The sequence below is a fragment of the Phragmites australis genome, chromosome 12, assembly GCF_958298935.1.
Source record: "Phragmites australis chromosome 12, lpPhrAust1.1, whole genome shotgun sequence".
Classification (NCBI taxonomy): domain Eukaryota; kingdom Viridiplantae; phylum Streptophyta; class Magnoliopsida; order Poales; family Poaceae; genus Phragmites; species Phragmites australis.
In genome coordinates, this window is record NC_084932.1 from 24114919 (window position 1) to 24139553 (window position 24635).

The 24635-nt window shown below is 45.9% G+C and overlaps 2 protein-coding genes across 2 annotated transcripts; one reads left to right on the top strand and one right to left on the bottom strand.

Annotated features, from left to right (window-relative positions):
• Nucleotides 1-18987: 18987 nt before the first annotated feature.
• LOC133887061 (acetylserotonin O-methyltransferase 3-like) lies at nucleotides 18988-20430 on the bottom strand. The gene is made up of 2 exons (XM_062326963.1): nucleotides 19577-20430; nucleotides 18988-19427 (listed from the first exon to the last, which is right to left on the bottom strand). The coding sequence occupies exons 1-2, from the start codon at nucleotides 20354-20356 to the stop codon at nucleotides 19128-19130; spliced, it is 1080 nt and encodes a 359-aa protein (XP_062182947.1). The 5' UTR covers nucleotides 20357-20430; the 3' UTR covers nucleotides 18988-19127.
• A 2697-nt stretch (nucleotides 20431-23127) lies between these two features.
• On the top strand, nucleotides 23128-24222 carry LOC133886426 (uncharacterized). Its single transcript, XM_062326135.1, has 2 exons — nucleotides 23128-23249; nucleotides 23529-24222. The coding sequence occupies exons 1-2, from the start codon at nucleotides 23128-23130 to the stop codon at nucleotides 24220-24222; spliced, it is 816 nt and encodes a 271-aa protein (XP_062182119.1).
• The last annotated feature ends 413 nt before the right edge of the window (nucleotides 24223-24635 follow it).

Sequence of the window (24635 nt, forward strand, 5' to 3'; positions counted from 1 at the left end):
ACTATTTTAAAGTCATTAGCTGATGATACCACTGATCACTTGCATAAAATTGTTTTACGCTAAAACTAAAACCATAAAGCCTTGCCCTTAAAATACCCATGTATGCATCTATCAACACTTTGAAGTAGTATAGGGCTTACGGAGTACCTTCTGTACTCACTCTTGCTATCATTCAGATGAAGAAGCCGATGCCGACTTCACCGGAGGTGAAGCCGGGGATGAAGAGTAGTCTCTAAAGTCACGTTCGCATCCTCCCTACTTGTGGCTTGGGCTTTTGTTCCACTGTGTATTTTGATGGCTGATAGGCCAAACTTGTAATATACAATACTGGTTGTAACCTTTTGAATTCTGAACCTTTCTTTGATGTATGAAGTTTGACTATGATACTAGAACTGTTATACTGTACGTATCAACTACGTAATCTAGGGACTGATACTGGACACACAAGAGATCTCGGTAATTGGGGGTCTTATAGGAGTGGTATCAGAGCAATGCTTGGCTGTAGGACGTGACCTTAGGATAGACTAGCTCGTGTCTATTTATTTCAAAAAAACTATGTTATCAAAACTACTTCTATACTTGCCTTTTGTCTTGTTATCTTTGAAAACTTGATATGCTAGTTCTATGCTATCCCTTTTTCTCGGCAGATGGAAGACGAGAATTGGAACACAGTGCGATGTCTACAAGTGAAGGGCTTTCCCAAGTTGCTATGGGAAGCTTGTTGATGCTTGGGGTACACCTGACGCCCAGAGTACATCGGGCATGAGTATGACAATAATGGATCTCAAAGGTGCTAGGTTCTTCTACAGATCTTCGACTGCCCGAGGCACCCCAGCTGGTGACCGTGGCACATTAGCACCACCAGAGTACGGTACCCTAACACGTACCAGTTGGTGGCCTATGAGGCACTTCAGCACCTGTGCGGGAGGCATGTTAGAGAGGTTGCACACACTCCCATGAGGCACTTTCTGGCTGCTACTGGCCAGCGAGCTGCTTGCTGTGCACGCCTAACCGCCATGGACGATGCAGAACAGGACGAAGAGGAGGATGACACCACTGTGTCCATCACAGCACAATACCTCTATGCCTTGGAGCACATGCACAATGAGACTTATCAGCTGTTCCAAGATGCTCGGTATAGGGCGGAGGAGTTTGAGACACGGGAGAGAGCTCTCCGTGTGATGCTAGATCAGGCCAGAGTCCAGGCCGTAGCTGCAGAGGAAACAACAGTAAGGAACCACAAAGGATGGAAAAGGGCGGTGAGAGCCCATCACAGGGATCTCAACCGACAGCATGCCATGAGTGGCTCCCAGACCAGGACGACTGCCAGGAAGAGCACTTTCAGTATCGCCACGAGTAGGACCCAACACGTCATCCTTGCAGATGTTCCTCTCCTGCTAGCACATATAGCAGCAGCTATAGCAGATGGCCAGATTGGACCCTCGCCAGTTCCCGCAACCACTGGAGGTTTAGTGCCTGTCGAGCCGATCCAGGACGGAGATAGGGTGATACCCACGGAGGACTCCAAGGAGGAGGAGGACCCTAGTGAGCGTGAGTTCGTTAGTGACCACGATGACGATGGCATCGACAAGACCTCTGACCCTGCTTCTACCCTAGCACCAGCAGGGACTCTCTCACCTGTTGAGTCAACTGTTGGAAACACTATCGACAGGTCCGCCAACGACGCACGAGGACGACGTGTCTTAGCTAGTTAGCATTAGGAGTAGATCCTTTTGTAACTTTTGTTGTAGATATCCTTGTAGAATGATGCTTTGCGAGCATGCTTTTGACGTTATAGATCAAAAAATTTTGTACTAGTGACCTAGAGGATATAGTCCTAGGTTTATTTAATACATGTTGCTTGTACTCTTGTATGGTGTTGCTTTTTGTTTGTATCTTTGTTTGCATGATTGGCAAGGATTGTCCTTGCTCCTATCTTGTTTGCCCTCATCTTATAGCTGTATCTCAGATCTTGCTTCCTCTCTTATCTTCAGAGAACAGATGGAATCATCTAGGGAGTCCTCTCGTCACCATCAACAACGCCAGATCATACCTATCAATGAAGCCATGGGATGGGATCTCAAGTAGGAAGTACAATAGGATCCCGAGGAAGGCACTTTAAGGGCCAAGGTAGAAGAAGAGACAGGGGTGCTGACTCTCCACCCAGTCATGAAGTCCATCAGAGCAACCGCAGCAGTCAAAGAACCCCACTGAGGATGATCTAGTGGCAGTGGTAACCAATCAAACCCGCCTACTGGAGGTCATAGCTTAGGCGGGAATCAACAATAGAGGTTATGGACCTCAGAACAAGATGGCAGAGTTTATGAGGATCAAGCCCCCAACCTTTGATAGTATTGATGACTCCTTGGAGGCTGATGACTGGCTCCGGGCAATAACTAGGAAGCTCCAAGTCATCAACTGTGAGGGCCGAGATAGGGTGAATCTTGCCGCCCATCAACTCACAGGTTCAGCAGCCGAATGGTGGGAGAATTATTATGAGGCATCAGTGGATGCTGATGCCATCTCTTGGGAAGAATTCTATGAAGAATTTAGGAAGTACCATGTACCGATAGGGATCATGGAGATGAAGGTTGATGAATTCCATGACCTAAAGTAAGGGACAATTACAGTGAACCAGTACATTCGAAAGTTCATCTACCTTTCACGCTACACAACGGAAGAGGTGTCAACGGATAAGAAGAAGTAGGATCATTTTAAGAAAGGACTGCAACGCAGCTTGTATGTTCAGCTTGTGCCTGTTATCTACCCTGACTTCAATACCATGATGAACATGACCCTCCTACTAGAAGAGGCCTGTGCACCCATAGAGGTGGAAAGAAAGAAAGTTCGCTAATTAGAGGCAGCAAGGCAGTAGGTCCCAGGGGACCAATTACAACCGAAGGCAGAAAATTCAATAATCACACCAGTCGACTATGAAGTACCCAACTCCGGGATCCACATCCCGCACAACAGCATCTACTCATTGTAGTTCCAATACAGGAGTGTCTCAGCAGTGCAGTGCTCAGACTCCAGCACCTAGACAGAAGACATGCTTCATCTGCCATCAGCCAGGACACTACATGAAGGATTGCCCAATGCCAATCAGAACAATGCACCAGCTCGTTCTGCCCCACTAGCAAGAGTAAGACAAGGAGGAAATCGATCGGCAGGACAATCACGGAACTTTGGACGAGGTCGCATCAACCACATTGATGCTCAGGAAGCTCAAGAAGCACTGCAAGTTGTATTCAGTGAGTTCCCCATCAACTCAACCCTTGCAACAGTTTTATTTGATTCTAGAGCTTCGCATTAGTTTGTTTCTAAAAATGTTTGCTGCACTGCATAAGTTACCTACTATGATACTTAAGAATCCTAAGCTGGTTCGTTACCCCGCGGGAAATATCTTGTGTCATCTAGGATGCCCACGGGTCAAACTCCATTTAAGTGGGGTAGAGTTCCTAGCAAACCTGGTAATTCTGAATTCAAATAGAATATATGTCATCTTGGGAATGGATTGGTTAACCAAGGATGAAGGCAATATAGCTTGTGCAAGTAGAAGAGTTACCCTGGTCAATCACAAGGGAATCAAAGTCGAGTTTGAGCTTAAAGGACCAAAGTCTGAGCCAATGGCATGCAACTTGTCTATCCAGTCAATAGAGGATGTGCCAATGATATGTAAATACATAGATGTATTCCTAGAGGAGTTACCTGGTATGCCACCGGACCGGGACATATAGTTCGTTATTGATCTCTTACTCGGAATAGCTCCAATTGCCAAGAGACATTGAAGGATCACATTCATTGAACTAGAATTGCTGAAGGAGCAGATTAGAGAATTTCTAGCAAGTGGTTTTATCAGACCTAGTTCTTCACCTTGGGGATCACCAGTTCTTTTTGTGGAAAAGAAAGATGGAAGTCAAAGATTGTGTGTTGATACCATTCCTTGAATAAGGTAACCATCAAGAACAAGTATCTACTACCAAGGATCGACGATCTATTTGATCAGCTCAGAGGAGCCAGATATTTCTCGAAGATAGATTTGAGATCGGAATACTATCAAATGAAGATCAGGAAAAGTGACATTCAGAAGACTGCCTTTGTAACAAGGTATAGATTATATGAGTTCATAGTCATGTCCTTTGTATTGACAAATGCCCTGGCATACTTCATGAATCTGATGAATAAGGTGTTCATGGATGAACTGGACAACTTTGTGATAGTATTCATTGATGATATTCTCGTCTACTCAAGGAGTGTAGAAGAGCACGAACAACATTTGTGAGTGTTCATGTAAAGGATAAGAGGACATGTCCTAATGGCAAAAGGAATATCAGTTGACCCTTCAAAGGTTGAGGTAGTAGTTGACTGGATTCAACCAATCAATGTCTAAGAAATTAGAAGTTTCCTTAGAATGACAGGTTACTATCGTAAGTTTATTGATGGCTTCTCAAGGATAGCTAAACTAGTGACCAAGCTTCTCTAGAAAGATGCTAAGCTCAAGCGGGATGAAGCCTACGAGGAGAGTTTTTAAGAGCTCAAGAAGAGAATGACTACAGCCCCTGTGTTGAAATTGCCAGATATCCAGAATGACTTTGTAGTATATTGTGATGCCTCACGCCACGGTTTAGTCTATGTGCTAATGCAAGATGGCAATGTTGTGGCTTATGTATCCCAACATCTGAAGCCACATGAAGAGAATTACCCATCTCATGACTTGGAATTAGCAGCAATGGTACATGCACTTAAGATATAGAGACATTATCTTCTCAGAAATAAGTGTGAAATCTATATGGATCACAAGGGCCTGAAGTATATTTTCACTCAGTCTGAGTTGAATCTTAGGCAATGAAGATGGTTGGAGTTGATAAAGGATTACAACCTGAGTATCCAATATCACCCGGGTAGGGCTAATGTTGTGGCTGGCACCCTAAGCAGAAAAGTTTACAGTCATGACCTACAAGTGCAGGATTTACGGCCAGAGCTTCTTGCAGAAATACAATATATGAACCTGCACATAACCCAAGAACAAGTTCACACTCTGGTAGTGCATCCGACACTAGAGGATAAGACTCGTGAGACCCAGACAGGAGATGAAGAGATTCTTGAAGTAAAGAAGAATCTCGAGTTAAATAAAGCACCCGGATTCAGGGTAGATTAGCAGGGGACTGTATGGTACAAGGATAGGTTGTGTGTACTAGATTGGGAAAATCTTAGGGAATCGATCATGGATGAAGCCCACAATTCTCCCTATTCCATTCATCCTAGATGCACAAGATGTTCACGGATCTGAGGATCAAGTATGGGTGGACAGGAATGAAGTTTGACATAGCAGGGTTCGTTGCTCGATGTGATAGATGTCAAAGGGTCAAAGCAGAGCACCAAAGACCTGTAGGATTGTTGCAACCATTACAAGTCCCGACTTGGAAGTTGGATGAAATTGGTATGGATTTCATAGTCGGGTTACCTAGAACACATAAGGGTAATGACTCCATATGGATTATTGTGGATCATCTTACTAAAGTAGCCCACTTCATACCGGTGAAAACAAGATATGGTGGAGACAAGCTGGCATACTTGTATATTGATAATATTCTGAGGCTACATGGAATCTGAAGCAGGATTGTCTCTGATCGAGGACCCCAGTTCACATCAAGGTTTTGGAAAAGTCTACACACTGCCTTAGGAGCTAAACTGGACTTTAGCTCCGCTTACCACCCACAAATGATGGTCAAACTGAGAGAGTAAACAAAGTCTTTGAAGATCTTCTGAGAGCTTGTGTGCTAACCTACGAAAAAGAGTGGGAGAAAAGTCTATCGTTTGCAGAATTCTCCTACAATAACAGTTGTCAAGCTAGCCTAAAGATGTCCCCCTTTGAGGCATTGTATGGGAAAAAATGCAGAACACCTTTTCTATGGTCAGAAGTTGGAGAGCGTACGCTCTTCGGGACATCGTTAATCAAAGACACAGAAGAAGAAGTTGCCAAAATAAGGGAGAACTTGAGAGCAGCTCAGAGCAGACAGAAAGATTATGCGGATAACCGAAGGAGAGACTTGACCTTAGAAGTAGGAGACTATGTCTACCTCAAGGTATCCCCAATAAGAGGCACTCGGAGGTTCCAGGTTCATGGGAAGTTAGCACCTAGATATGTGGGACCTTACGAGATACTCAAAAAGATTGGTGCAGTGCCTTACAAGCAGGCACTTCCGGAAGAGATGTCTGATGTGCACGATGTGTTTCATGTGTCGCAGTTACAGAAATGTTTAATGGTTCCAGAGGAACAAGTTCCCTTGGAAGTAATGGACCTGCAACAAGATCTTCAGTATGAGGAAAGACCCATTCAAATCTTGGACGTAGTGACTCGACAAACAAGAAGAACAGCAGTCAGGTTCTGCCAAGCACAGCGGAGTAATCACACGGAAGCAGAAGCTATATGGGAACACGGAGAGGATCTGAGACAGGAGTTTCCAAACCTCTTTGATGAGCTTTTCGAATCTCGGGGTAGAGATTCCGTTTAAGAGGGGTAGGTTTGTAACATCCTGAGTTTAAGCATGCTAATTAATTACAAAATTCACTCCAAATTAAAACTTTTTTGGGATAATTAAGCTAACTAAGGTTAAGAGAAAAGGTATGTGGATGTGTATAGATACTAGTATATACACATTCATATATATTAGAAATGCTAAGTTAAATAAGAGTTACAATGTGCACTAGAATCAGTTGTAAAATAAACTCTGCATTAAATTGGTTCATATGCATTACTTGGGGTTTTCATGGTCCCTTGTGTGGAGGTTTGAAATTGAATGTCTCTCAATTTTCGAATCTACTCTTAGATTCTATTCAGCACAAATCCAAATTCAAGTTTGGATCCTTTGATTCAAATCACCTTAGAAAGTCTTGAGATCCAAGTTCAAATATTCCAAATGATGTTGATTTGAATCCAAAGTAGAAACCAAATTCAAATTCTCCAATTTGAATTATTCCAAAAACTTTTTCTTTCTCTCTTTCTTTTTTCCTTCTATTTCTCTCCCAGGCCAGTTTTCTTTTCCCTCTCTCTTTCTTGGCCCAGCCCTTTCTCCTTTCCCTTTCTTCCTCCCGTGCGGCCCACCCAGCTACCACCCAGCTGTTCTCTCTCTCTCTCTCTCTCTCTCTCTCTCTCTCTCTCTCTCTCTCTCTCTCTCTCTCTCTCTCTCTCCACGAGCTGCACACGACCCAGCTCATCACGCTGGCTTCCCGGTCGAACTGACACGTGTGAGCCTACGTCTGCAGGTGAGGCCTGGTCGTCCACGTGTTGCCAATCTCACGGGCGTCTGCGCCTCTCCTCCTTTCTCCTCCATCCAGCGCGTGTGCCCATCGCCGGCCGCTGTTTCCCCTCTTCGAAAAATATCCCGTGTGCCCCGACCATCCTCTGCTTCTCCGCTCTCTATCTTCTCTCTTTTGCACACCCTCTCTCTCCTCCCATTCCCTGCATGCGCGACTACTGCGCCCATGCTCACGCTTGGCCAGCGCATGCAGCCAAGGCCTCGGGAAAGAGGGTGGGCGCCGGCCGCCTACTCGCAACCGATGTTGCATGAAGATAACGAGCCACACCGTCTCTCCCCATCCCTCTCCCCTCTATAAATAGAGCCTTAGTCTCTCTCTCTCTCTCTCTCTCTCATTCTTCCTCCCTTTTGGCAGGCCACAACGTTGCCGCCGTTGACATTGTCGCCGCTGCAACTTTTCATTACCAACCCGCTGTCGACATGCTGCCAGGAGCACCAGGGAGCCATCGCCATCCTTGTGCCACCACTTGTCCACTGGAAGCCTGGTGGGACCCATCCGCGCACAGAGCTGAGCCAACGCTGTCGTCGTTGGTGCTTCTCGCCGCCAACTGCCTTCCCATTCCTTCGACCCAGACACCGCTAAGCCTCCAAGTTCCCCCTCGCGTCCATGTAGATAGCATGTATGCATCCCCCAGCCTCCCTCTTAGCTTGTTTTCGCACACTGCCGTTAGTTTGTATCTGCTGCCGTGCTTGCGCTTGCCGCCAGCGTGCTTCTGCTCTGTGACATGATCCGGCCCTCGTTCCATGATAACTAGAGGTGCTAGGCATCTTTTCTTTTGCAGGTTGGCCCCTCCCCATGTAGGGGAGGTGTCACCCATTTTTTTCCAGCGCTGTTGCCCCCTCTCCGGCTGTGATCTAGTGCTGTTCTCGTCGCCGACCACCGTCGACGAGCTCCTAGCCAAGTTCGCCGTATTGCATAGTAGGCCAACATGCATTTGTCCTTGTGAAACCCCAACTGGAACACTTCTCAGTGCACGCAGCCATCAATTCCTCACTGCCAATCGACTTCCCCTCCCCTCCTCCGCTCGCCCAGCACTAGAGCCCGCGCGCACACTTGAAGCGGCCTTGGGTCGTGGCTCAGCCTGGCCGATTGGGCCATGGCTCGGCCCAGTGGTCGGTTGGCCTGCCAAGCGGCCTGGCTCCCAAAGGTCGTATGTATGTGGGTCAACCTAGCTTCTGTATCCCATTAGCCACTAGCCCAAGACCCGAGTGGGCCTGCATTGTGCGGGCTTAGCACTATCCAGCTCGGCCCATCTAGGCCCAGATTAAGCCAAATTTGCCCATCCAGTCACTGTTCATGTGGGCCCACCATGATACTGTTCAGTGTGCCTCATTTACTGTTCACGTGGGTCCCACCTATGGGCCCCACTATGAATAGTACCATTTGGTAATTTTTCGATTTAATTTAGATTAAATTTTACGGGAGCCATAACTTCTCCGTTCTGGCTCCAATTTCGGTGATTCTTTCGCTGAAATTCATCTAAAATCAAGATCTACTCAGCTGTGATATTGTGATATCCATTAGTGCTTATTTTGTTTTCTATTTGGTGTTATTTGATTCTTCTCTAGTATAGCTCATTGTTGATCGTAGTTATAATTGCAGAAAAGCACGACTTCTGCGAGTTCTGCGTAGGAAGTGTCAGAAGCGTGGAAGACCTCAATTTCAACCAAGACTTCAAGGAAAACTCCAGAGAAGGCAAGTCCTAATTCCTTGATCATATTGAACCTATGTTTTCAAATAATTTACATGAATAACTAAAACTTGACCTATTGTCGCATGTGCGATGTATTGCACTTTTACATACCACTTGCAATAGTTAATCCTATTAAACACTTGCCATGCCATAATATTATCATCCACTATACATATCACCCTAGGATTACTTATTGTTAACTATAATAACAATGGACAACACACTGATGTCTAGCATGCTTAGGATTGAATACGTCTTCTCGGAGATGTCGCTTTTATAATGCATCTCTTCGGAGATGACAATTAACTGTTACCAATGTTAACTCATAGACCATGAGTCCTTGATGGCTGCGAAATCCTTGATGTGGTGTGGGATATGGTGGGTGGTGTATAAAGATGGGTGAAAACTGATTTGGCGGGGGTGAACGGGGTAGTCCTGTAAAAGTTCAAGGCTATCTCATACATTGGGGGCTTGAGGTGATACCCATTGCCAACGCGGGAGATGCTTGCCCTGGCCGTTTAAGCACTGAGTCAATTACCTTGACATGCCTAGTCATCTCGTGCAACCATGCGTCCTGTATGGGTAGGACTTGACTTTTCCTTACACCAAACTGGGTTGGGCATCATACCAGGAGGCTGAGAGTAGCGAGCAGCCAAGAGTCCATCTCTCCCGTTGTTTGGAAGTATCAGGAACGGGCCTAGGCTTAAAAAGGGATGCTGACCTTAGGAACATGCAGCCTGATCATTAGCGTGTCTCATGGAAAAGTCCGACAGGAAAGGTGTTTGGAGAGTCTTGGTATGATTATCTCCTCTACCTGCAACAGATGGAGACTGAGCATATTGCATGGGTAAAGCTATGTAATCTCTGTAGAGTGTAAACCTATTCGAATAGCCATGTCCACGGTCATGGACATGAGAAGCGTGACTCCATTTGACTAGACTTAGGAGGAGTGTGTCTTGACAAGTGAGTGTGTGGACTAGATGTCCGTATGATATGGTTCCTGGCTCAATCTGCCCAAAGCTGTGTGATACTCAAGGTATATCAGATGTGATAATAGGGACTGCGGAGTGAGGTGTAGCCTCTCCCGGGACCGAGAAACACCAGATACAGCTTGTTACTGGTTTTTGAACTACTTGAACTTTTTTAAAGTCATTAGCTGATGATACCACTAACCACCTGCATAAAATTGCTTTACGCTAAAACTAAAACTATAAAGCCTTGTCCTTGAAATAGTGATGTATGCATCTATCAACACTTTGAAGTAGTATAGGGCTTGCTGAGTACCTTTCGTACTCAGTCTTGCTTTCATTCAGATGAAGAAGCTGATGCCGACTTCGCCGGAGGTGAAGTCGGGGATGAAGAGTAGTCTTTAAAGTCGTGTTCGCACCCTCGCTGCTTGTGACTTCAGCCTTTGTTTCACTGTGTATTTTGATGGCCGCTAGGACAAACTTGTAATATATAATACGGGTTGTAATCTTTTGAATTCTAAACCTTTCTATGATGTATGAAGTTTGACTGTGATACTACGACTGTTATACTGTGCGTATCAGCTATGTAATGCAGGGACTGATACTGGAGGCACAAGAGATCCCGGTAACCGAGGGTCTTACAGTCACGCCAATGCGATCGACATGACACATGGTGCCATGCTGGAATGTTCCCTGGCTGCATTCCATTTGTACCCAATGTGGCTCTGGCATAGTAACTTGAAGCCCGCAGGAGACCGTCTATCACGCTGGGCGATCATACCCATCCATGACCCTCTATCACTGCCGGTTTCTTAGAAACCGATAGTGACAATGTACCACTATCGGTTCATGTTAAGAACCATCACTAATAGATCTACAACTTTGTAGTTGAAAAATATTCATTTGAAGCCATCTAGATGCCCAAATCTGGTCTACAACCAATTTGGCATCCATAACTTATCAAGCTCGACTCTTTCATTATGGTTCACTAGTGGGAGTACCTAGCATTCCTAAACCAGATGAAAGAGGATAATATTAGTAATAGAAGGATGAATTTGCATTGAAGACATTTTCTCTGGTAGTGATCCATGGTGTGTTGGCGGTGGGTAGTGATTTGAGATGCACGTTAGGGACAGGTGGTGGCCATCCAAGCAGTTCTGCAGGAGGAGACGTCTGTAGCATCACTACATAGTATTTTTTTCCATTGAAGAGAGCTAGCACCAGCGAGCAGGTGGAACCAGGTGGTTGGGAACACATAGTTGTTCGTTGGCAATGCGCTGGGCGGCCTCCTTGGTTGGACCAACCTCACTGCGGGTGGAGCAGCATCAAAACCGAAGCCAAGCCAAAAAAGAGAAAGGGTTGGAAAGAAATGAAAAATTGGATACAAGGGACAATTACATTAGTATTTGTTAAGGAATGAGAGTTAACAAACACATTCTTTTTGTTCAGGTAGCAAGGCATTTGTTTTCAGTTTTTTGTTAGCACTTATGTGCATTACTTGTGTAAAGTTTAGGCTACAAGGCACTTACCACAAAAACACACTTCCTTTCCCCCATCACTGTCGGTTTGGCTATAACCGGCAGTGATATTGCATTACTGCTGGTTCTTCTCAATAACTGGCACTAAAAGTCCATCCGAAAAAGAATCGGTATTGAAAATAATTATCATTGCTGGTTCCTGTCAAGAACTGGCACTAATACTTTCACTGCTAGTCCTTGATATAAATTGGCAGTGAAAATAGATTTTTTACTACTGGTTCATGTTATGAACCGGTAGTAGTAATAGTGGAGGAAGTATCACTGCTGGTTTTTTTATGAACCGTCAGTGATAGTGGTAGATATCATGTCTTTGAAAATTCGTAACTTTTTCATACGGAGTTAGATGGAGATAAACTTTATATGAAAATCATAGCTCTCTACGATATCTACAACTTTGTAGTTGATAATGTTTTTATTTGAAGTAAATAAATACCCAAATGATCATTTAAAGATTTGTATAGGACAGGTCAAAAGAATAAATTACCCCATAGCCATGAACTAAAACTGTGAGGTGAGATGGTAAGAAAGTTTCATGCGAGGGGTGAGGTCGTGGTTCCATAGCAAAAAAAAACCTCTCTTTTTTAACCTCAGAAACTCACTCTACAAAATCGTCGATGAAAAACCACACACTGAACTACAAAGTAAACTGTTGGATCTATAACTTTCTAGTTCATATCTTTTTTATTTGAAGTAATCTAAATGCCTAAATAATCATCCAAAGATTTGGGCAGGACAAGTGAAAAGAACAAATTATCCCATAGCTATTAACGGAAATTGTGAGGTGGGATGGTAAGGAAGCTTCGCAAGAGGGGTGAGGTTGTGGGTTTGACTCCAACAAAAGTTTCGGGTGTTCGTCACAAGTAAGAGAAGCTGCAAAGGTTCGTCGAGTGTAGAAAAAAAATTTGAGTCGAAAAGACATCGGATTTGGGACCGACTATCACTGCCGGTTTGTAATACAAACGTGCAGTAATAACTCTATTATTGCCAGTTCCAAAATTGGTAGTGATACTACCTCTTAATCACTATCCGTTCAAAAACCGACAGTGATGCCATTTTTGAACTGGCAGTGATGAAATTTTCTGTAGTTGTGATATTTTGGCACTTTTATTCATGACTGTTGTATGGTTCAGATCAAAAGGCACTTGTTTGGTGTCATATATTTCCAACTGAAGTTAATTAATTTGATTTTTATATTTCCTACTGAAGTTAGCTCACTACTATAGAATCACTGAAAGCAGACAATATATCACAAACGGTTTCTTTGGACCCGTTACAGATAAAATATCCTCAGATAGTTGCTTTGACAGACGCGTCTATAACAAGACAGGTGTCTAGGTGTGAATGAACTCACAAACGGTTTTTATAAATCCGTTCGTTTCTATCATACAGATGCATATGGCTTTAGGAAAATCCGTCTATGATATTTTCACAAAGTGTTTCTTGTAATATCTGTCTGTGTCTATTCGGTAGATACAGGCATATTTTATAAACACCCATATGTATTTAAAGACCAACGAACATTTTCAAATTTCACTGTTCATCTCCCCTGGCTCTTGGCTTCGCACACACATAACCCGCTGGTTTCCACATGGTCTTTTGGCTTCCCACACACACAACTCCTCATCTTCCCTCAATATAAAACGATAAAGAGTGCTCTTCTTTCTCACTCACCATATCCAAGTGTTCCACTGCACTGAGAAGCGTCCCCACTCGCCTTCAGCATCGGAGAAGCATGATCTCGGTGAGGGCCACTTTTCACTGCACCAAGGTGAGTATCATATGGTTCCCATCGTGGTTTAGTTACAGTTTGTTAGGTTTTTATTGCTTCGATCTGTGCAACTGATGGCACGGCCTTGTTTTCCATTGTATATCTGCAAACGAACATTTCATGGCAATTAGGAGGTGGTAGGATGGGGTTGTCCCTATGGCGGCTTCGACAATAGGGACGCTTGGCATGTATGTTGTCAACCGCGTTCTCCGTTCTGTTCTACCAGATGGAAATCTCTCCATTGCTTTTCGTCAGAATGGAGACATTTTTGTCAACTTCAAGACATGCTTGAATGTTGATTTCTTACTAAACCACGGCTGGTGGATCGGGAGCAACGCAGTTTGGTTCTGGCTCATTTGTGAGGTAATCATGGTTCAGCCAGATCTGGATGACTACGAGGTACTAATTTAAGATGATGCTTGGGTTGACATAGTGCCAAAATGCAAGAGGTTGAGATTATGTCTATCATCTCATCTTTTTGATAGACGAAGTTGATCAACCCAATTTTGTCGATCAATTTTTGTCTTTTTGAAAGACAGTGTCGGCATGATGTCAATCATTTCATCCTTTTGGAATATACCGTCGATCGACCAATGATGTATAGATAGCTAGGTTTATGTGTTTTGAACAATGTGTGATGTGCATATGTGTGATATGCTTAACCGTTGAGATATGTAAATGCCTGTGTTTTGTGTTCAGAATAATGTCTGATCGATGTTATGAACAATTCGTCAATGTGTTTAATTTGTCAATCATAAAGTGTGTATATGTGTGACCCTTTCACCCCTATAAGCAAATTTGATTCCTAGCTGCGCAGCTTGGAAGCAAACTTGCTTATAGGGGGAAAGGGAGGCACAGAAGGTTTTAAAAAAAATCCATCTGTGAGAAACCAAGTTGAGATGTGCCTTGGTTTATTTGTGATGAGTGATTGAGAAGGTTGATTGATTCGGTTTGATGATTTTGAGATTGCATGATTATGATCATTAGTAACCTAAGTTGCAGAGAAAAATGGAGTTGTCATTTTCGTCTCTGAGTCTAGGAAAAATATGCATGCTGGATGATTCAGCACTGGAGAATTTGTACACGCTGAATAGTCCGGCAATGGGGCACTATGCACACCCAAGGATTTCAAGAGGTGAAGCTCAGGAGATCAATACACCAGATGGTTTGGTGATGAGGCACGGTGAACGCTGGAGTATTTCAGTATAGAAGCAAGATTTGAAGTGTACGTCAGATGGCCTGGCGTGGGGCAGAAGTGCACGTCGGACTATTTTTTTCCAGAGAAGAAATTTTTCAGAATAGAAAGAGTTGTACACGCCAGAAGGTTCGGCACTAAGCAATGTATACACCGGATGCTTCGTTGGACCATTTGTTGCAGAGAAGTTGCAGAATAGCTTTTGGCAAGGTTGTAGTCGTCGAATAGTATAGTGATGAGCAGTGTGAACACCAGAGGATACTCCAGACTAATATTTCCAGAGAGGATGCAAAATGGCTGATCTAAGGAGTTAAACACGCCAGATGGTTCGGCGCTCCGAAGGGGTGAACATTGGATCATCCGACGTTCATGATTTATTTGGGATGAGTTCTTCAACAGATAATTTCAATTTTGACTAATCCATAATGGTGTTGGAGATGTATGTTTGCTTGTCTTGTGTTGTGCCGGTGATGGATGCAACTTGGTGGTCCACGGCAGATGATCGGGGCCAAGTAGGATGCTGGGTGCCGGACGATTGAGGAGGTGGGGCAGAGTCAAGGGTGATCCTAGGTGTGCACGTGGATGTCAAGCAAAGGGTGTGAAGGTGGATGAAGATGGCGTGTTGATAAAGCCAATCGAAGGGAATGCTGGTGCAAGTGAAAAGGCGGCCTATGGGATCTGGAGCGGGAGAGACTTGTCGGTGGTCAAGATCACGAAAAATAACACATGTGTCGACATAGGGATGCTTGCTTAAGGCGTAAGCAAGTGGCAATGAGTCACGCTTTGAGAAGCGTGCAAGGTGGTGTAGCGGTTTGTCATCAAAATCATGGAAGGATGGAGTGCACAAGGCATCATCGTGAAGCTTGTGTCGAGGCGAAGCTAAGTTATGAAGAAGCCACGACCGTTCGATGGACGGAGCAAAAAATGGACCAAAATGCCCTGGTGGTAGGTTGCATTTGAAGAGAGGGGTATTTTGGAAATAAGGACCAAAATGGACTAAAATGACGTGGTCTTTGTTCTTTGAGAGTTGTCAATGCACTCATCAAGGGGGAGGTTGAGAAACCAAGTTGAAATGTGCCTTGTTTATTTGTGATGAGTGCTTGATAAGGTTGATTGATTTGGTTTGATGATTTGAGATTGCATGAGCATGTCTATGTATTGCAATTATGATCATGACTAACCTAAATTGTAGAGAAAAATGGAGTTAATGTTTTTGTCTCTGAGTCCAGGAAAAATGTACACGCTAGATGATCCGGCGTTGGAGAATTTGTACACGTCGGATAGTCCGGCGATGGGGCACTATGCAAGCTAGAGCATTTCAGTGTAGAAGCAAGATTTGAAGTGTACGCCGGATGGTTCAGCGTTGGGCAGAAGTGCACACCAGACTATTTATCCCAGAGAAGAAATTTTTCAGAACAGAAAGAGTTGTACACGCCGGAAGGTCCCGCGCTGAGCAATGTGTACGCCGGATGCTTCACCGGACAATTTGTTGCAGAGAGGTTGGAAAATGGCTTCTAGCAAGGTTGTACTCGCCGGATAGTCCGGTGATGAGTAGTGTGAATGCTGGAGGATACACTGGACTAATATTTCCAGAGAGGATGCAAAATGGCTGAGCTGAGGAGTTGAACACGTTGGATGGTCCGGCGCTCAAAAGAGGTGAACACCAGATCATCCAGTATTCACGATTTATCTGGAATGAGTTCTTTAATACAAAATTTTGATTTTGACTAATCCATAAAGGTGTTGCAGATGCATGTTAGCTTGTCTTGTGTTGTGTTGGTGATGGATGTAACTTGGTAGTTAACGGCGAGATGATCGGGGCCAAGTAGAGTGCTGGGTGCTGGATGATCGAGGAGGCCAGGCAGAGTCAAGGGTGATCCTAGCTGTGCACGTGAAATCAAGCAAAGTGTGTGAAGGTGGATGAAGATAGCGTGTTGACAAAGTCAAGCGAAGGGGATGCCAGGCAAGTGACGAGGCGGCCTGAGGGATCAGGAGCGGGGGATACTTGCCGGCAGTCAAGATCATAAGACGGAGTACACGTGTCGACATCTAGATGCCTTCTTAAGGCGTAAGCAAGGCGGTGTCGCGGTTTGGCCTCAAAACCGTGGAAGGATGGAGTGCACGTGGTATCATCACGAAGCTTGGATCGAGGTGAAACCAAGTCATGAAGAAGTCATGGCCGTTCGATGGATGAAGCGAAAAATGGACGAAAATGCCCCGGTATTAGATAGGAGCCCATTAGAAGAGAGGGGTATTTTGGGAACATGGAAACTTAAGAGCTAAGCTACCTCCCTAGGCCTATAAATAGATGGGTAGTTCTTTGTGGGAGGGCTATTTCAGAGGTGTAAGCTAGGGTTTTAGAATGGTGAGAGGAATGCTTAGCTCATGTATTATGTTAGAGCTTTTGTCAGCGAAAAACTTTTGTAATCTGTCGAAAATAGGGTTAACCTTTGCAAGCAATGAAGTTTATGTTTCCTCATATGCTTGTGTTCATCTCCTTATAGTTTTCCTCTATTGTCCACCTTGTTTTGCTTGTGAGTTTTTTAGTTTTCATCGAAGTTTTCATTTTGGCTGTTGAGTTGAAATTTTTCCATCTTATGAAGTTCTTCTTCAAGTTACTAGAGGCATAAAATTTACATTCAAAGTTGGTCTTGAATTCCCTTGCCTCTAGATCATCAACTTGGAGAAGTTTTCTTCCGGTGATCTTTGCTTTGTTTCTAAGGCTTCTTTCTTCAAAGTTGCTATCTTTTGTGGTAATAACTTGTGGAATGAAATCTAGTGGAACCTAGAGTTCATTTACTTCCATGAGAGTCATGTTCTTCTATGGAGATTTCTATAGCAACTAATTTCTCTCCAATTTTACTTTCGCTCTTAGTTTTGAGGTACATTGGGTGACCAAAAGAGGAGAAGCCTATCAAAGAAATTTGTAAGGCGTCTATTCACCATCCCTCTAGTCACCATTCTCGGTCCTACAATTTGTGACAATTAACATAGACGGGTTTAAAAATAACCCGTGTGTGACTCTTATTACTCACAGACGGGTTTAAACAAACACCGTTTGTGACTCTTACTATGTAGAGATGGTTATCTACAAAATTCGTCTTTGTGTAAGTGTATTGTAGACAGTTTTGAAACCATATGTATCAAGGTCTCTGTGTAAGTGTATTGTAGACGGTTTTGCTGAGACATAACCTATACTACTACAGAACTAGTCTTAAGTGTCGCCTCACCAGTGCCGGGATCTAGGTGCGATGGAGACAGCCGAGCGAGCATGGTGGCCGCCGAGGGATCCAGGCACGGTGGCCGAGCGACGGCAGGATCCAGCATTGTACTCTGGTGGCGGCCTTCGAGTCCCCGCGTTATCTTGATTTGCAGGAGTGCCCGTTGGCGAGAGCAGCATTCAAGCTGGCTTGATTCCGAACAAGCTTTTTTTTTTATTCTCTGAAAATAGCAATTGTGTTGGGTGGTGAACCAGCACTGATAGTAGCCAACAATCATTACCGAGTATGGAGTTCTGGTTGAAAAACTGGTACTGAAGCTATTTTTCAACTGGCACTCATATGCCGTTTTTGTAATAGTGCTATAACTGTATATGATAGGGTTTAAAATTCGTCTGAAATAATCCGTTCTGGGTAGTGGTTTAATATTGTGAATTTGCTAGAAACAATCATGCCCACCTGAACTTATGTAATGTGTTCACCAGCTTACTGCACTAGTGTTGACATCGGTGTTGTCACTTAGTATCCACGTGCACAGCGGCCGAAGGACAGTCAGGAAGCATCTCGTGTCACGCCGCTACTCTTTGGCGTGATAAAATGAGGTTGTTCTTAATTAAAAACTTAGTCTAGAAGAGGTTAATAACAAAAATTAGATGAAAAGGTACTAAAATAAATTAAAAATATATATTCCTAACTGGGACGATGTAGATCTGTGCTCAGCCAGCCCACGGGCAAGTCACATGTAGACACGGGAATAATCATATGTGGCTCCATGCATGCCGCATCATCTTAAGTTAACCTACCCATTGGATTACACATAAATGTCTTTGGTTTGCCTCAAATCATCCTAGACCAAATCCAGAGTCTAGAATGTTTATCAGCATCCTAAACTTATGCACAATGACCAATTTCTAAATGTTTTACGAAATATAACTTTTTGCACCATTCAACAACTACACCATTCAACAACTACACCATGCAACTTAGCTCGATCTGAACATTTTAAGCTTTCTGTTTTAAGATTTCAACCAGAACTGAGCGACGTTCGTATGGTCTAAGAAATTTCATCATTTGATTCGTCAGTTTATTTTTCTCAAATGGTGAAAAATTGGGATACCATGATATTCTCCTGGATAGGGACTAAACAACTTTTCTTAGTATAATAGGGAAAGAATGTGGAGACTCTCTGCCAAACCATCGAATTCATTTTTTAGGAACAACTACTCTGCCAAACGAATTTAATTAATTGCAACACATAATTGTATTTATTACCTTTATTAACTCCAATGCAAAGACAAGAAAGCTCGTCGACGAACTCGCACTTGTACAACACTTCGAAATAGGAAATGGGGAAAAATAACGTCAATTACATGCGCTCAAAAGAGCTAGCTAGGTTTCTAGTACAACATACGTGAATTTCGTCGTCGTTAAGGGTAGACCTCAATAACCGAAATAGGGCCCATCACCGGCATAATTTTGTAGTCGCTGAATCCAGCATCGGAGAAGATCTTCTTCCACTCGTGCTCCTCTCGCCCCACGCCGCTAATACACGTGAGGAACAAGCTATGCATCTCTTCGGTCTCGGCGACGTTCCTGTCACGCGGTCCAGACCCCAGCACCATCTCCGTGATTATCACCTTGCCTCCAGCATCTCTCGCAGGGATTGCATCCTTGCAACGTCTGAGGATCTTGACACAATCGTCCTCGCCCCAACAATGCAGGACATACTAGGAAAAGGAACACAAGAGCACAAGATATTAGTTTTATCGATCTTAAGGAAAGCAGTGTATGGATGCATGCATGCTCACCATCATTTGCAGCAGGTACATATATGTTGGGAGACCACTCAGACCATACACATATTAAGAGCATATACCTTGAGTAAAACAGCATCTGCTGGTGGAATAGACTCGAACATGTTGCCGGCGATGAACTGCACGCTGCCATCAGCTATGGGAGCGTCTGCGACGACGTGGGGGAGATCCATCACGGCGCACTTGATGTTCGGGAACGCCGTGGCGACGGCCTTCGCGAACGAGCCGTGGCCCCCGCCGACGTCAACCAGCGAGGTCAGGCCGTGGAAGACGTCGCCGTGGTCGCTAAGAACGGCCTCGATCAGGAGCTGGCTCTCGGCGAAAGCCGCGTCGTTCATCGTGTCGTCGTCGGCGTTCGCGGGGTCCCACCTGGAGCGGCCGTGCGTCAGCTCGAAGAGCGACTTCGGGGCGTCCGGCGCAGGCGCGGTCCTGAGCCACGCGGGCATGTCGAAGAACGGGGTCACCGAGACAGGGCCGGCCTCGAAGCGCACAATGTTGGACAGGCCACGCGGGCCGACGACGAGGCTTGATGCTGCGGTGAGCGTGTACACGACCTCGCCGTCCGCGGTGGTGGCGGCGCCGAACAGGCCGGACGTGGTTAGCAGCTTCATCAGGCACCGGAGATCGGGGATCCTGGTCGCATGCACCCCCGTGTCGGCGGCGATGCAGGAGAGGGTGGCCGCACCACCACGGCGGTGGATGGCGTCGGGGATGCCGAGATCCACGACGCACTTGAGCGCCATCGGCTTGATGAAGCTGAAAACGTGGTGGTAGAGTAGGGCGAATGCTCCGACCATGTCCTCATGAGAGCTCACTTCTTCGGTTTCATGGACGAGCGCCATTCTTACTTTACTGCAGAGCAGCCTGTGTGTGTAACTGTGTAGTATGTGTATATACTGTGTAGTACTGTACTAGTGCTAGCTCAGGTTGGCTTTACCAGCCAAATACGCTGGTATTTATAGAGGATTTGTGATGTACTCAATTTTGTTTTATTCTGACATGGACTACGTATGAACGAATTCTGGTAGTTGACAATATTGACTATGCATATATTGTACATGTGTTTTGTTTTGATTTTTCTATTCCTCAGTCACCTAAACACTTTCTTATAATTAATTTCTAGTGCTAGAGTTACCTAAGTCTGCAGGACACATAGACTAAACCTGCAAAACGTGTAGCTTAAACTTACACTAATTAAGCAGTGTGTAATTCAGTAGAATTTTACTGCAGATTTTTTATTTAGTTTGTTTCTATATTTGTAGTGCTTCACCAAGATGTAGATTATTGTTCTACATATTTATACCGGTTCACCAAACTTGCAAATTTTCGTTTATGTTTAAAACGGAACCTTTTCCTTTCCACTCCCAAAAGAATAAGGATGTCAGATGTTGAATATGTTGATCTTGTTGTTGAATAAAGTGAACTGCTTATAGATAAGAAAGAATCAGTCACCTTATAAATATGCATGCCTTTTTTATTATTTTATATCATTCCCAATTCCTTTTTCTTTAGTCTCGACAACTTTATTTAGATATTTTTTCTAATATCAAAATAGTCTCCGGTTTAAACTAAGTGTTGATTATATATTTCATTATTAAAATAATTCTAACACTCCAGGTTTGAATTGCAGGAGCTACGTACGGTCGTAATTGCCGTGCATCTCGTAGATCCTTGTGTTGGACTATTCCAAGGTTGAAAGTTTCTCTTTTTTGACGAGGCACGTGGAAGGTTTGGTCCGCTATATACGGTTTTGTTCAATGCGGACATTTTTGGCTAGCTACGTGTGGTGACTTATTTTCCATTGCATATTGATAATTGTTACTGTTACAGTTAATTTTAAAAAATTCATAACTTTTCACACGAAGTTGGATATGGAAAAATTTTATATGAAAATTATAACTCTCGATGAGATCTACAACTTTATAGTTGATTTTTTTTTTAATTTGAGGTCATTTAAATATCCAAATAATTATAATAAAGTTGCAGCAGTTGTCGATGATAGTTCACATTAAAAAATTCATAACTTTTTCACACAAAGTCGGATGGGGAAAAACTTTATATGAAAATTGTAGCTCTAGACTAGATCTACAACTTTGTAGTTGATCATATTTTTATTTGAGATCATTTAAATATCCAAATAGCTATTTAAATGTTCGGTCATGCGTACACATAGGTTGTGAGGTCTTGAGTTCAAGCTTTTGTTGTTGTATGCGAGCGTATATCACGTGACTTTACGAATATTGGGCGTGGTTAGGTGGGTAGCCTCTTGTCGTGAAAAAAAATTGAAACCTTTTTCAGCCCGAAAAACGTTGAATCGAGACTGACTATCAATGCCAGTTGGAGCTACCAACTGGCGCTGATAGTGATTTTTAGTGCCGAGTAATCAGTGTCGGTTCAAAACCCACCACTGATAATGATTTTGAACCGATACTGATGAGATGTTTTGATGTAGTGTTTGTACTAGTTCCAAGAATAGGTATATATATTCGCTATCACATGCTTATAAAGTCAGTACAATGTAGGACATGTTTTTTAATTTTAAAGTCACTTGCACTCATATATAAAAAAGTGAGCATCAGACTTAAACATAATTTGGGTGAAGTGGAAATCCAACGATTACTCCATCCCATCGAGAGGTAGTCATCAACATGCGATCAGATTCCTTACATGCACATGAGAGTGTGGTGTTACCAAATACTTTTGTCGGATAGAAAACGCGCCCCCCGTCCCCCTCTTTACGTCATCTTCGCAATCAAATCTTTGCCTTCTTCTTCCTCCTTGCGCTCCAGAGCTTTCGCCCTCTCTCCATCCCGCAACACATCCTTCCTCCCCCACCGTTCCAACACGCTCCCCACCCTAAAACAATGCAGAGGGCAGGTAGCAGCCGCCGTGACAAGGGGGTCGACAGCATACTGCCGGAGTCACGGTTCGTCAACGAGGAGGGGGTGGACAAGGTGCGGAAGATGATGGTGCCCGAAGGCCAGCGGGAGGCCTCGGTGGTGACACCGGCGAACTACCCGCCCATCACGGACCGGTCGGGGCACGTCGTCATCTTCGTCTCCTTCGTGGCGGCTGGACTGGTGCCGCCGTTCTCGACGTTCTTCCCCCAGATCCTCAAAACATTCGGAATTCAGATGGCGCACCTCAGCCCGAACTTGGTGGTCATTCTGGCGATCTTCGCGCATTTCTGCGAGATGTTCGTCAGAGTGCCGCCATTGGTGGCGCTGTTTCGCCACTTCTTCGTCCTGCGGCCGGCCAGGAAGAAGAGAGGCTTCTTCACCGCGGACGTCGCTTGCTGCTGCAAATTCCAGCTGCGGAACGGCTTGACGAAGGTGTACATCCCCCAAGTGCTGCGGAGCAAGTTGGATGATTGACGAGCGGATGCGGCCAGTGCTGAACCGCATCGACGACCTACGCCAGTCGGGGTTGATGTCGGTGATGGTGGTGGCGGATTACCTACACCGCCACCTGGCGCCTCTGCGGGAGCGGGCCCGCTCCTGCTGGATGTACACCGGGCCCCAAGACATCACCAGGACCCAGATCGGTGAGGATTGGGACCTGGACGAGGCGGCGCTGTCGGGCTTGCTCCGGGTGGTGACACCCCCGGACGTTCATGCCTCAGCCGTCGTCCTCGTCCTCGCCGTCGCCTCCAAGACAGCGGCTGTCGGCGGGCGGCGCGAAGGAGGGAGGCCGGGGCGCCCAGTCGTCCGGCGCGGAGTCCGCGATGGAGGCGAGGTCCAGGGCTCGAGAACCCGGAGACTAAGGTCAGCGCTGGAGCAGGTCTACAATGAGTGCCCAAGCCGGCCCGCCGCCGGAGACGGGCTCCACGGCGGCCCCGCAGAGCCCCCCACCGAAGAGAAGGAGGGCAGATTCCGTGCCGAAGCTGTCGGGCCTGGAGTTCAAGATCCCGGAATCGCGATGGCAATACCGAGGACCAAAGACTGCGTAAGTTTCTTTTCCCCGGGCATGTTTCGCCCAGAGTAAGTTGGGGGACTAACCTGTTTTTGCTTTCAGGCCGCCCAAGGACGCCACCGGAGACCAAAGGCGACCAGAAGCGCCAAGGCCAGCTCCCGCCCCAGAGCCGAGCGCACCTGAGCCGAGCGTGCCGACCGAGCCAGAGCCGCAGGCGCCGCCGAGCCTTGAGCCGAGGGCAGCGACCGCGCCTGAGCCGCCGGCGCCAGCCGAGCCCACCCCTAGTACTTCGAGGGTGGGGCGAATGGGCGCGGTGAGGGTGGCACCGTCAAGGCAGCAGTCGGGGACCCTGAGCGCCTTTGCAGAGAGGGCTCGCAGGGGACCCAGCTCCCGGCCGCCGTCCAACCAGGCCACGGAACCCCTCCAGGACGTGCTAGGAAGCGCCCAGGAGGCGATCGAGCGGTTGAAGGAGGGCGTGGCAGGGGAACGAGCACAGCTCGAGGCCGAGCGGGCCGCCCTCATAGAGGAGAGGGGGTGGCTGGAGGAGGTCGACCGTCTTTTGGAGGCCCGCATCATCTCGGCACGCGCCGCCCATGAGAGGGAGAGGTGTGCGATGGCTGAGGAGCGGGAGACCCTGGATGAAGTGCGTGAGGAGGCCATCGCCGCGCAAGAGGAAGCCACCCACTTGGGTGAGATATCACAGCGGCGGGCCGCAGAGCTGCTCGCCAGGGAGCGGCTGGTGCGAGCTCGGGAGGATGCCATCCTGCCACGCGAGAAGGCGGAACGACGAGCTTGAGCGGAGCCGTGCCGAAGTCCGCCGTCGGGAGGAGGAGGTCGCGATCCGTGAGACCGACGTCGGAATCACGGCGATGACTCTGGATGCCCTGGAGGAGCAGCTGACTCGCCGTGAAGCGGAGGCTACCTCGGCGTCGGCGGCTTTAACTGCTCGGGAGGAGCAGGCCGCCAAGTGGGAGGCGGAGCTAACTGTCCGGGAGCAGGCCCTCTCTAACCTCGCCGAGCAGGTGAAGCAGAAGCAAGCTGAAGCCCCAGTGACCAGCATCGTCCTGACCAGCGTGGCTGAGGAGATAAGCCTTGAGGAGTGACTGCAGATCGCGAAGGACGAGCTTGAGACCGTTACCGCCGAGTGGGCCAACGTCAAGCTGATGATGGGAGACATCCTTCGGCAAGCACGGAGGTCCGTGATGGTGG

Bases quoted from the DNA above. Each gene is read 5' to 3' on its own strand.
- LOC133887061 (XM_062326963.1), bottom strand. From the start codon at position 20,356: ATGGCGCTCGTCCATGAAACCGAAGAAGTGAGCTCTCATGAGGACATG. The intron at 19,428-19,576 runs GTATATGCTCTT...TCCTTTTCCTAG, and splicing joins CAGATGCTGTTTTACTCAAG to TATGTCCTGCATTGTTGGGG.
- LOC133886426 (XM_062326135.1), top strand. From the start codon at position 23,128: ATGCCTCAGCCGTCGTCCTCGTCCTCGCCGTCGCCTCCAAGACAGCGG. The intron at 23,250-23,528 runs GTCCAGGGCTCG...TTTTGCTTTCAG, and splicing joins GAGTCCGCGATGGAGGCGAG to GCCGCCCAAGGACGCCACCG.